Below are 13,682 nucleotides of genomic sequence, written 5' to 3'. Positions count from 1 at the left end.
TTTACATATTTTGGGTGAGTCCTTTATTAGTTATATATTTGCACATATCTTCTCTGTGCTATGCCTTGCCTTTTCTTTCTCTTAATGGTGCTTTTTGATGAAGTGAAGTTCTTCATTTTAATGTAGTCCAGTTTTTCAATTTTTTCCTTTATGGTTAGTACTTTTTGGACATGTCACAAAAGACGTGTTCAAAAATAATCATAGTAGTTTTATTTGTATTAGCCAAAAAACAGAAAAACTCCCAAACCCATCACAGTAGAATTGATAAATATATTGTAGCAGGAGTTCCCATTATGGCTCAGTGGCTAACAAATCTGACTAGGAACCATGAGGTTGCAGGTTCGATCCCTGGCCTTGCTCAGTGGGTTGACGATCCGGCGTTGCCATGAGCTGTGGTGTAGGTCACAGACGTGGCTGGGATCTCTTGTTGCTGTGGCGCTGGCATAGGCTGGCGTCGACAGCTTAGATTAGATCCCTAGCCTGGGAACCTCCATGTGCTGCGGGAGTGGCCCTAGAAAAGAGAAAAAGATGGAAAAAAAAATATATATATATAGTAGCATATTCATACAATGGGATACTCTTTAGCAATGAAAACAAAATGAACTACTGCTACTTAGGACAAGATGTCTGAACCTCAGATATGTTAAGTGAAAGAAGCCAGGCATTTAAAAAAATACAAAGGGTAATTCTGTTATACAATCTAGAAACAAATTTTAGTTTAATTAAATAATGAAACCCTAACAGGTAGACATTTTATGTTGATGAATTATTTTAAGGTAATCATAACACAATAATATCTTGAAATGAAGGCCAGCCTGCTCAGACAGATATAGGAACTGCCTATCTGTTCTAGTAGATCTGTTTCTTATTCCATTAAGTCCTTTCTGAGAAATAACCTTTCTGAGATCTTTGAGGCTAATATATTATTTATTAAAAAGTTGCCCAAATTTTTTAAAATTATTGAAAATTATATCAATGTAACCATATTTTTTATTCCATCATAAAGTAAGCCATTTTGTAAAATTTTGAAAAATATGACCCAAAAAATCACCTATTTAGTGTCATCATAACACAGGACTCTTGACAGTTCTTTCCAGCTCAGTCTTTTTCCAATGCATAAATTTTTTACCGAGATATAGTAGATAAACATGATGTACATATTATCTTGTATCCTGAAGTATATTAATATCATAAGCATTCATATTTTTTCCAGTGTTAGGTCATGTTATTTCATTGAGGCCCCAATCTAATTATTTCTTCTTTCTCCATTCTCTCATAGTCACCTTCAATTTATATAGTTTAAAGGAACAACTTGTTTGCTACATTGTTTCGGGTGAAAGTGTAGAATATATTTCCTCTAACTTTGGTTTTCATTCTTAGTTTACAGCTGACCTTGACCAGTTTGATCAGTTACTACCCACACTGGAGAAGGCAGCACAGTTACCAGGCTTATGTGAGACAGAGAGGATGGATGGTGCGGTCACCAGCGTAACCATCAAATCGGAGATCCTGCCAGCTACACTTCAGTCCACCACTGCCAGACCTACTTCCAGGCTGAATAGTATGTGTTGGGGACAGAACCTCATTTTAAATGTTTAATGATAATATGGATTAGTGCTTTGTCTCTCATCGTTATTGCACAGACCTTTTGTTTGCTGAGAGTGAAGTATATTGTCATTAATTCCATTATAAGTCATACACAGTTACTGTTAGACATATGAACTTCACTCGTCCTGTGTATTTTAAGTTATAATATAACCTCTTCTTTTTTATAATAATGTTGAAGTGCGCAGTTGGTGATAAGGAAAGCGATTTTTCATCCTTACCCGAAACATTACATAGTAGGAGTTTCAGAAAAGTAATTTTGGGCCAGATTATGTTTCCCAAAGTGTCTTCCTTGAACATTAATCCTATGAATGGTTAAAATAGGACTTCGTGCTAACATGCACTGGGCAATTGCTACCTGACATATACACCATTCCTCTTTTAAAGTTCCACGACACATATTAAAAGTTTTAAGAAGTTGTGTTAGAGAAATTGTTAAGATTTTTTTTAATTTCTAATTTTTTTTGCTTTATCATTATGCTAGTTTCTTTTCTTGTCTTTTTTTTTTTTTTTTTTCTTTTTTCTGTCTTTGTAGGACCTGCGTCCTCAGATGCAGTCCCACTGAGCCACAACGGGAACTCCTGCTGGGTTTTTTTTTTTTTTTTTTTTTTTTGGTTTAAAAAATTTATAGGAATTACCAATGTGGCTTAGTGGTTAATAAACTCGACTAGTATCCATGAGGATGTGGGTTCGATCCCTGGCCTCACTCAGTGGGTTAAGGATCCAGCATTGCCGTGAGCTGTGGTGAAGGTCTCAGACGCGGCTCGGATCTGGTGTTGCTGTGACCGGCAGCTACAGCTCTGATCGGACACCTAGCCTGGGAACTTCCATATGCCACAGGTGCTACCCTAAAAAAACAAAACAAAAATTTTTTAATTTATACAATTTTTAAAGGTTAAACTCCATTTAGTTATTACAGAATATAACGTATTCCCTACGTTATACAATATGTACTTGTAGCCTATCTTGAAATTAAAATCTTAATTTAAAGATTTCTTTTAACACATCATTTACCAAACTTTATTGATAGTGGAATTGCCTTTCTCAAGTAATATATGTTACTCCACAGAAGCAGTTTTTCATGGAGCACCATTTAAGAGAGAACTATGTTGAAATAGGTCTTGACTGCTCTAGCGCAGGTTAGCATTCTCCTATGCAAGAGACACTTTGAATAGTATACTCCAGTTCATGAAGATAGGTCTGTCAGATTCTTTTTACCCGTCAGATTTTGTAGTTTGAAAAATTAGTGGTGATAATTCCATTGTATGACCTTGGAAGTAAAGGAAACTAACCAGCTCACTTTCAAAATTTGCCTGTCCCTCTTCGTATGGGACCACATGTGGGCCCTGTTTATTTTAGTCTTACAACAGCTTTTAACTATCATGGCACAATTCCTGAAAGCTTACCAAGATTTCCAGGCATCTGGAAAGAAAAATCTCAAGTCATTTCTGACATTTTTGGAAGCAGTTTTTTAGCTGACCGGAACACTAATTTCAACTTTCAAGCAGGAGCCTCGGTTCAGATCTCACATTCCCCATTTATTAGCAGTAATACCTTAAGCAAATGAAGTTTCTGAGCGTCATTCTCTTTATCTGCAAAATAAGCTTTAGATGAGATGACTTCAGAAGTCTCTTCTAATTAAAAGAGGAGGCTTCAGACTCTGGGATATCAGGCACAGTTTGGGAAACAATGAATGGCAAGGCTAAAAGGAAATAAAATGAAAGTCTTCATTTTGGTTTGATCCTGGTCCCCTTTCCCTTCCAATGTGGGAGACTGGAGGAGTTATATCCCAGGAGATAACAAATGGCCAGAAAGAAGATGTCTGGATATGGGTATGTATGGAGAAATCCCTGAAGTGCAAAGGTCATGCTGCCACCTAAGCATCCAACAGTGAATGCTACCAGCAGACTGAGTTCACCAGTCAGTGTTTTAGAACACTGTGTCCATTTAGAACAGGCCCAGCCAAAGATCATGAGGACTTTGAGGGAAGTCTGCAACTTGAAAGAGAGCAAATGAAACAAACAGAAGAGTATGCAGTGATGGAGTTCCCATTGTGGCTGAGCGGTAACAAACCTGACTAGTATCCATGGGGACGCAGGTTCCATCCCTGGCTTCACTTGGTGGGTTAAGGATCCAGTGTTGGCTGTGAGCTGTGGTATAGGTCTCAGATGTGGCTCAGATCTGGCATTGCTGTGGCTGTGGCTGTGGCATAGGCCAGCAGCTACAGCTCCAATTCAGCCCCTAGCCTGTGAACTTCCAAATGCCGTGGTATGGCCCTAAAAAGACAAAGAGTATGCAGTGGAAATATACAGTGAGTGTATGGACTAAAAGACATTTCCTCCATGAATAACATGGGAAAAAATGGGTCAAAGAGCAAGAAAGAACTTTCGGAAATTAGACATCCAAAATTTTCAAATTTCGAGAGAAGTATTAGAAAATAAAATGGAAAAAAGCTTTCATAAAGAACAAAAAGACCAAAAGACAAATAGAGAAGAAAAAGGTACAAATAACCTAAGAGGGCCAATAATGTTGAGAATTCCAGAAACAAATAGTGAGGAGGGAAAAAAATAGAAAAGACGATAATGTCTACCAAAAAAAAGAGAGCAAGAAGTTTGCTAGAACTGAAGCACATAATCCTCCAGATTGAAGTGGTTCAACAAGTACCAATATGTGCACATACAAGAAGACCAAAAGCTTATTATCATGTATTTCTAGAGTATCAGATATAAAAATTCTAAAAGCCTTCAGAAAGAAGATGCGAATTGCATACAGTGAATCCTAATTGCCAACACTTGGGAGCTATCCAGCCATGAGAAGACATAGAGAACCTTAAATGCATATTTCTGAGTGAAAGAAGCCAATCTGAAAGGGTTACATAGCTTATGATTCCGTCTATATGGCCTTCTGGAAAAGGCAGAACTATGGAGACAGTAAAAAGATGAGTGGTTGCCAGAGAGACTGATGAATGGGTGTAACCTAGGGGATTTTTAGAGCAGTGAATCTGTTCTGTGTGATAATGTGGATCCACGTTACTACTTTTTTTTTTTTTTTTTGCCTTTTCTAAGGCCACTCCCGTGGCATATGGAGGTTCCCAGGCTAGGGGTCCAATCAGAGCTGTAGCCACTGGCCTACGCCAGAGCCACCGCAACACAGGATCTGAGCGTGTCTGCAACCTACACCATAGCTCACGGCAACACTGGATCCTTAACCCACTGAGTAAGGCCAGGGATCGAACCCACAACCTCATGGTTCCTAGTCAGATTCGTTTCCACTGCACCATGACGGGAACTCCGGATCCACGTTATTATACATTTGTCAAAATGCACAAAATGTGCAACCACACAGAGTGAATCCTAGTGTAAACTATGGGCGTTAGCTAGTGAAAATACTAGCTCATTGGTTTTAACATACACCACACTAATGCAAGATGTTAATGAAAGGGGAAACCAATCTAAAAAAAAAATGGGCAAAGGATTTTAAAATACACTTCATAAAGAAGATATGAAAGTAGTCGATAAGCACAGAAAAAGATGGTCAGTGTCTTTAATCATTAAGGATATGTGAATTAGGAGTTCCCATCGTGGCGCAGTGGTTAACGAATCCGACTAGGAACCATGAGGTTGCGGGTTCGGTCCCTGCCCTTGCTCAGTGGGTTAACGATCCGGCGTTGCCGTGAGCTGTGGTGTAGGTTGCAGACGCGGCTCGGATCCCGCGTTGCTGTGTCTCTGGCGTAGGCCGGTGGCTACGGCTCCGATTCAACCCCTAGCCTGGGAATCTCCATATGCTGCGGGAGCGGCCCAAGAAATAGCAACAACAACAACAACAACAAAAAGACAAAAGACAAAAAAAAAAAAAAAAAAAGGATATGTGAATTAAAACTATAATGCAGTACTACTATAAACCCATTGAAATACCCAGCATTTTAAAATACTTACAACACCAAATGATAGCAAAGATGTGGAGCAACGTGAACTTTTGCATTGTTGGTAGGAATGTAAAATAGGTAAAAACAGATTTGGAAAAATTGTTCAGCAGTTTCTCTTAAAGTTAAACATGCATGTCCCATATAACCCAACATTCCAGCTCTTAGGTATTTGAGAATGAGAAATGAGAGCATGTGCTCATCAAAAACTTGGCCACAAATGTTCCTACAGGTTTGTTCATGATAGCCCCAAACTGGAAGCAATCTAAATGTTCAACAACAAGGATATGGTATATTTATAAAATGAAATATTTCTCAGCAGTGAAAAGGAAGGGGACTACTGGCATGTGGCATGAATTACTCTCAAAAACATGCTAAGTGAGAAAAAGTCTAGATCATTGTGGTGGGATAAGGTAGGGAGGATTGACAAGCCAAGGAGCTTGAGGGAACTTTTAGAGGTGATGGAACTATTCTGTTTTCTTGATTCAAGTAGGAGGTTATATAGGGGTTTATACCTTTTCCAGAGTCATTAAACTGTACGCTAAAAATTGATGCATACTTTTGTATATAAACTATCCGTCAATAAAATTTACTTCAGAAATATCCAAGGTTATTTCTAGCTGATAATTAGGCATCCAAGTTTCCAGTAGTATGAAGGTGGAGTAAAGCCATTTTGAGATATAGAAGGGCTCAAGTTATTTGCATGGTATAGTCACTTTCTCTACTGAAAGTCCTAGATAATATGCTTCAGCAAACAGGGGGAAAACCAAAAAAGAGAAACTTACAAGGTCCATGGGAAACAAGCATCAGAAAGTAAGTCCAGGAATGATGCATGATCAATAAGACTAGGAAACAACCAATGTAGACTGGAATGGGGGGCCCGAGTTCTCTTGAAAGGCTGCCTCCAGGGGAGAAAGGAAATGTATCTCTTTGAGTTTATGGGAGATATTCATGATAGGTTTATGTCATAAATGTTAAAACATTTGAAAAATTCTAGAAAAGCAGGAAAATGAAAAGGAAAAAAAAAAAAGGTTAATTGTTAACTCCAGAAAAAAGGAAGCATGAGAAATTCCTGTTGTGGCTCAGAGGTAACAAACCCAACTAGTATCCATGAGGACATGAGTTGGATCCTTGGTCCCATTTGGTGAGTTAAGGATCCAGCATTGCCGTGAGCTATGGTGTAGGTTGAGTGGGTTAAGGATCCGGCATTGCCATAGGCTGTGAGGTAGGTTGCAGACAAGGTTCAGATCTGGCGTTGCTGTGGCTGTGGCAAAGGCCAGCAACTACAGCTCCAATTTGATCCCTAGCCTGGGAACTTCCATATGCTACAGATGCAGCCCTAAAAAGACCAAAAAACAAACAAACAAACAAAAAAATCATGAGCATAGTACACAATATGATCTAGCAATGAGAAATATTTGTATAGTTAATACTCAATATATGGAGTAATACTTCATAATCTAAATGTTAACTTTTTATTTTATAAAAATGCTATGATCTCTGTTAGGGACATAGGAGGTAGTAAGAGAGGTAGATATGAGAGAGCTAAAACCTTGTCTATCACGATGGTGAGTCAGAACTCTAAAAATGGAGATATCTTAGAAATAATTAGGCAAATGCCGAAGAAAAGAGCTACACAAGTTGTGACTGGCCATCTCTATTGAAAGGGGAGGAAGCAAAGGATCGGAAGGGGCAAGACAGGAAACCGTTTTTATTCATAACAGACCTTTTTGTTCTAACTTTTAAATTTATGTGTATGTGTTAATTTGATGAAAATTAAAGCTAATAAAAATAGAAAGTGTCTTCTAGTAGCTCTACAAGTTGGCGAAAGTGGAGTGTTTTTCATTCGTGACCTGTCTTGAGACATATAGCTCTTTTTTTCTCTCTTGAGATCTCACCTGAATACTGTTCAGTGTATGAAAGTATGTAAATAGGCCAGGATCTGTTCAACTTTGTCCCATAGTGATGGCAAAGGCCAGAAGCCTGGAAGGGAAGATACTGAGGTAAATGGCGGAGGGGGGGGAGCTCCAAACAGCCAGTTTACAATGTTTCTATACAGACAAGAAACAGAACAGGTTTTAAGAGGCGAAGCGTAAGGCTAAGGAAACAAGTTGGACAGGAGAAAGGAAAAGAGAACAAAGGGTTGGAGAAGGAAAAAGAAAGAAAGAAGAGGGAAAAAATATGATCTTGTAAAGAGAGAGAACAGCCTCTGATTCTCTGCCCCCTCTAGCCTCTAGCTGTCCTCCACTGCCTCTCACTAGAGCCAGAGTCCATTATGGAAAGGCTGATTCCACGTCTTAATCTGGTGCCCATCCAGGAAAATCAATCATCTTTCCTGACTGGAGTCTTCAGTCTTAAGCTGAACCATGTCAAGTGCAAAGGTCTCGCATAGGAGAGTTAATTATTGTGTTTCACCTATTAGAACTTCTGGAACTGTCTGCCGTGTCACCTTCTCTCATTCTTTTCTTTTCCTTGCCCTTCTGCATTGCATTCTGAGAGAGTCTCTGGGCCAGATTTTCCAGATCAAAGCTGAGTCTTCATCCATTTCCAGTCTGCTCTTCTGTCAGTCTATTGTGTTCTTTTAATTGTTGCAATTGTGTTTTTAAAAAAATTTTTTCTTAGACGTCTATTACTTTTTATATATATGATAGACTTTTAAATGTGTGGTGATAAATTTAGCATACTTACTTTGGAGCTCATCCATTTTCTGTCATAATCTTTTTTTCTTCAAAGTTTCTTTTTTTGTTAAATTTGCTATTGTTCTTTCCTGCTGTTGACTTTTTTTGAATGTTTGGTGAATTTGAGCCGTCTGTCCATGTGTACTGAAAAAAGACCTAGAATGAAACATCTTGGTAGCTAGAGTGTCTCTTGAGCTAAAGTGAGAAGCCCTTTTTGCCCTGGCAGTGAATGTAGGTTCTGATTATAGAAGCCTTGTTTCTCAGTTGTTGTTGTGAAGGAGTGGGGGTTGGTGATGGGGAAATCCCTCGTGGCAGCCCTTGCACCCACGTTGGGAGATTCCCTGGGCAGAACTCCCACTCTGAGTCATGCACTCACCACTTTAATCCCATGGGTAGATGCCAGAGTCAGCTGCACTCAAAGCAGGGCCTGGTGGCAGCTGTTCAGTTGTCCTTTAATTATCTGGGCAATCACCCATGGCCTGTTCCTTTACCTGCTCAACTGACCACTGAGTTTGGAGTTGTTCTGGTGTTGAAAAAAACTCGCATTTTTGGAAAACCTTCTCTTTGTCCTGATGTAAGTTTTCTAGTTTAGTTGAATTTCACTCTCAATTTTAGCTTTTCATTTGTCTTAGAAATTCTTCATTGTTCTAGTTGACTGCCCTACTTCTTTTGGCCTCTCCTTCAGATGTAAAATTATTTTTCCCCTTTTTACTTCTTTTATTTCAGTGATAATTTTAGAGAGAGAATAAAATGTAGGTAACATAAATCTGTCAAATTGAACCACAAATTTTCCTTAGATCTGTTTACATATGAGAGAACTAAGGTCCAGAGTATGAAAAGTAAGCACACACCTAGACCAAAAACTTGCCCAGAAGTTACCCAGTTAGTATAAGCAGAACCAGGATTTAAAATTCAGTCAGCCTGGTTTTAAAACATGGTGTCCATATGCACACACAGTCATGCAGAGTGACCAAGTGATTTAAATAATTTGGTTGGAAATGTACTATGGGAGCACATCAAGAGACAACTTAGAGGGATGTTGATCAAAATATGCGTAACGTGCTTTCTTGGCAGTACCTTCAACACCTCTGCTATGTCCCTGTGACACTGTCTCCAGATTCCTATCCTTTGAGGTGGATTTGACTTCTGAAATTGTGTGAAGTCGATGGAGCCAAATTTGTTGATCCAAAAAGAATAATACTTTAAAAAAAAATCAGAACCAAAATTAGACGTGATTATAAGACGTATTTTATTGAAGGACTTGTACACTGGTTAAGATAGTTCTAAAAGAATTCCAAAAATATTTGAACGTTGATAACATTACTGGAGTAAGTGAATGACCACTTAAGATGGTTTTTATGTTCTGTGAACATACACTTTCTGAGATGATTAACTTTTAAATCTTATTAGACTAGAGTACATTAGGAGTACCGCCTACCTCTAAAAATAGAGTTTCACATAAAAACTTTTCAGTATCTAAAAAGTGCAGTTTTATTTCCCTGTTTTCATGGCTGTGTTTAGTGTGTTGAGGCTATTGGTAGGTATCTTTCGCTACCGCAAAACTGCAATGAATAATCTTACGTAGAGATAATTGACCGTATTTGAGAGTATATCTGAAGTAGAAATTCTGAACAGAATTGCCAGGTCAAAGGGTAGGTAAACTTTGCCAAATGGCTCTCTTATGCCAGTGTAAGCACTAACTGACAATGTTCCTCTTTCCACACCTCCTTTCCAATAAGTTGAATTATGCACTTTCTCATCTTTGCCAACCTGACGGGTTTTTTTAAGTATCTCAATGTAGTTTTAAACTATTTTTCTTTTATCATGAATTAGGTTGATTATTTTTCCGTGATTTTATGTGACCTTTTCATATGCTCTGACCATTTATCTGTTGGGTTTTTCTGTTTTTATCTTACTGATTTTATATATACTTTTGGAATATGAAATGAAACACTTTGACTGCTGTGCATAGTAAACAGCCAGATGTAACAAAACTGAGCCGGAAACCTCTTTACCAACGGCTGAGGAAAAAATGAACTGTGAACATCAGAATCACTAGATACTGCATCAACTCTTAATGAAGTGAAGTGTGCAAAAGCCACTCTCTTGATTAGACAATGCTTTCTACTTTGTGTGAAGAAAGAAATTTAATTTTTAGTAATATAAGGGTTTTTTGGTTTTGTTTTTGGCTGGGATCATTGTGGCTAATGGGAGTAGGATGTTGAGCCTTTTGTACAGATGATTAAAAAAAAAACACACACAAAAGAAAAACAGAATACTTGATCAAGAATCCCTAAAAGCTTGTTTTAACTGCCCTGATATCAGCTGTTTCTCTCCAACACAGGGAGTGGTAAATGCAGTGATGTTTCCCTTTAAAAATTCCCCTGCCTATCTTGTGTAACATATATACATACTCACTCAACGTTTGCAGTAGAGACACAGACAACTCCAAAAATAGTTGGTTTGTTCCCTGGACAAAGAGAGATAACTTGGGTATTTCGTAAAACACTGCAGCAAATCCTCGAATTTTTTGTAGAAATCAGTTTCTAAAGGAAGTCCTGAAATGTTGAAATAACTTTTAGAGTAAAAACCAACTTCTTTTAAGCATACAGCCTACACAAACAAAGCTTTTTGTTGAGTCAATGATTGATTTCTTTGGGGTTTTTCCTCGTGGTCACCAAATTTAGCACATGAATCTTATTTTATTTTGAAAATATTTTATCCAATTTTTTTTTTCCCACTGTACAGCAAGGGGGTCAGGTTATCCTTACATGTATACATTGCAATTACAGTTTTTCCCCCACCCTTTCTTCTGTTGCAACATGAGTATCTAGACATAGTTCTCAATGCTATTCAGCAGGATCTCCTTGTAAATCTATTCTAGGTTGTGTCTGATAAGCCCAAGCTCCCGATCCCTCCCACTCCCTCCCCCTCCCATCAGGCAACCACAAGTCTCTTTTCCAAGTCCATGATTTTCTTTTCTGAGGAGATGTTCATTTGTGCTGGATATTAGATTCCAGTTATAAGTGATATCATATGGTATTTGCCTTTGTCTTTCTGGCTCATTTCACTCAGGATGAGATTCTCTAGTTCCATCCATGTTGCTGCAAATGGCATTATGTCATCCTTTTTTATGGCTGAGTAGTATTCCATTGTGTATATATACCACATCTTCCGAATCCAATCCTCTGTCGATGGACATTTGGATTGTTTCCATGTCCTGGCTATTGTGAATAGTGATGCAATGAACATGCGGGTGCATGTGTCTGGATAGATGCCCAAGAGTGGGATTGCAGGGTCATATGGAAGTTCTAAGTATAGATTTCTAAGGTATCTCCAAACTGTTCTCCATAGTGGCTGTACCAGTTTACATTCCCACCAGCAGTGCAGGAGAGTTCCCTTTTCTCCACAGCCCCTCCAGCATTTGTTATTTGTGGATTTATTAATGATGGCCATTCTGACTGGTGTGAGGTGGTATCTCATGGTAGTTTTGATCCAATTTGTTTTCTTGACATTTTTCCCATCAAGACTAGTAAAATGAGATACTGTCCATTTGCTAAGGCAAAAAAACTATCTTGTAATACTCAGTACTGATGGTAGACAGCCATGTAGAGTTTCTTTGATTCTTAAATATAATTATTTTGTTTAGGTTAGATTTCTAAAATGCAATAAGATTGAGGAATTAATGTGTGGAGCAGAGCAATGGACAATTTAAGATTATCATCTTTAACCAACTTCCTGACTGAGTAATGAGAGCAATTAAGTGATTACTTTCCCATCAGCATTTATTGTTGTTGTTTCGAGTTTTTTGTTTGCTTTGTTTTTTTAGAATCCTACAGAATTTGATTTCTCTATCATTTCTCATGGTAGAGAAGACAAGTTTAATTGCAAGCTATAATTCTTTGCATTTAGAAGTGAATGTGTTTTTATATGGACTCCTATATCTCATTCAAACTAAATGTTGAATATATTTCACATCAAAGTGAGCCTAACGTGTTTGCTGTCATTAATAAAGATCAGTATCCAGCATTAAATAAATTTAGAGGGCATCCTTAAATCTACTTACTCTCCATTAGGATGAGGAATTCTACCTAATTATGATTTTTCTTAAGACGCCGCGGCATTTTTAATTTCGGGTTTTGGTTTTGGTTTTAGTTTGCTGGGGCTTCCACAATAAAATACCACAGACCGGTGACTTAAAGAACAGAAATTTATTTTCTCACAGTGTGAAGGTTAGCGGGTTAGCAGGTTTAGTGTCTCCTGAGGCCTTTCTCACTAGCCTGCAGATGGCTACCTTCTTACTGTGTCCTCATGGTCGTCACTCTGTGCTGTCTGTGTCCTAATCACCTCTGCTTATAAGAACATCAGTCATACTGAGCTCACCCTAGTGACTCTGTTTTAACTTAATCACTTCCCAGAAGGCCCTGTCCCAAATATAGTCACATTATAAAGTGCTGGAGGTTAGAGTTTCAACATAAGAATTTTGTTCATTTTAGAAATTACAAATAACCACTAGAAACACTAAAAGAAAATAAAAGTAATCCTTAATCTCATAGTCTACTGAAGGACATATAGCCTATCATAATTTTTTCTGCTAAAATATATAAAATAGTGGGTAAAAATGGAATCATCCCAAACATAGTATCTTTTTTTTTTTTTTTTTTTTTTTTTGCTTTTTAGGGCCACACACGGGGCATATGGAGGTTCCCAGGCTAGGGGTCGAATCAGATCTGTAGCTGCCAGGCTACACAGCAACACAGGATCCAAGCAGTGTCTGTAGCCTACACCACAGCTCATGGCAATGCTGGATCTTTAACCTAGCAAGCAAGGCCAGGGAATCGAACCTGTGTCCTCATAGATGCCAGTCAAATTTGTTAACTGCCAAGCCATGATGGGAACTCCCCAAACATGATATCTTAGTTTACACTTTTTTTATTTTCATTTATTGGCATGTTGTAAATATCTATACCATAAATTATTAAATCAGTCAGTAAATTTCTGGAATTTAGGTTATTTACAGATTGTTTCCTAATATAAATAGTACAGAAATGATCAAAGCTTCAAAAAAATTACCCCAAACTTTCTAACATGTGCATACTATTTTCTTCCACTGCAAAACATAACTCAACCTCTCTCTGCATTTGTCATCATTATGGACATCAGTTATTGTACTGTTATTATAAAGCTGTATTTTTAATTAACCACTGTAGAGTTCTGTCCATTTACTAAATGGCCCCGGACTGCAGTGCCCTTTAGTCTCTGTTCCTGCCTTTTATAGGACATATTTTATCTTTTGCTTGCAGCTCTCACTTCATGATAATAACACGTATAGTATATACTGATATGATACAGACTGAAAAAGCAGTGAACCAAAATTATGATTATCTTTAAAATAAATAATTTCTGAAAAGTTCTAAGTGATTCTCTTATGATAATATGTACAAACTTTTAACATCAGACTCTTTTTGACTCAGAGA

At 37.9% G+C, this 13,682-nt stretch overlaps 1 protein-coding gene across 12 annotated transcripts in view; it reads left to right on the top strand.

Moving 5' to 3' along the window:
* The window catches only part of NCOA1 (nuclear receptor coactivator 1), a 253,867-nt gene that overhangs the window by 200,656 nt on the left and 39,529 nt on the right, over positions 1-13,682 (top strand). For all 12 annotated transcript variants that reach the window (XM_021085899.1, XM_021085898.1, XM_021085907.1 and 9 more), the window contains 1 exon segment: positions 1,381-1,561. In XM_021085899.1, coding sequence (XP_020941558.1) covers positions 1,381-1,561 — 181 coding nt within the window.

Source organism: Sus scrofa, chromosome 3 (assembly GCF_000003025.6).
Source record: "Sus scrofa isolate TJ Tabasco breed Duroc chromosome 3, Sscrofa11.1, whole genome shotgun sequence".
In the NCBI taxonomy this organism is placed as follows: domain Eukaryota; kingdom Metazoa; phylum Chordata; class Mammalia; order Artiodactyla; family Suidae; genus Sus; species Sus scrofa.
This window is presented reverse-complemented; position numbering and strand designations above follow the sequence as displayed.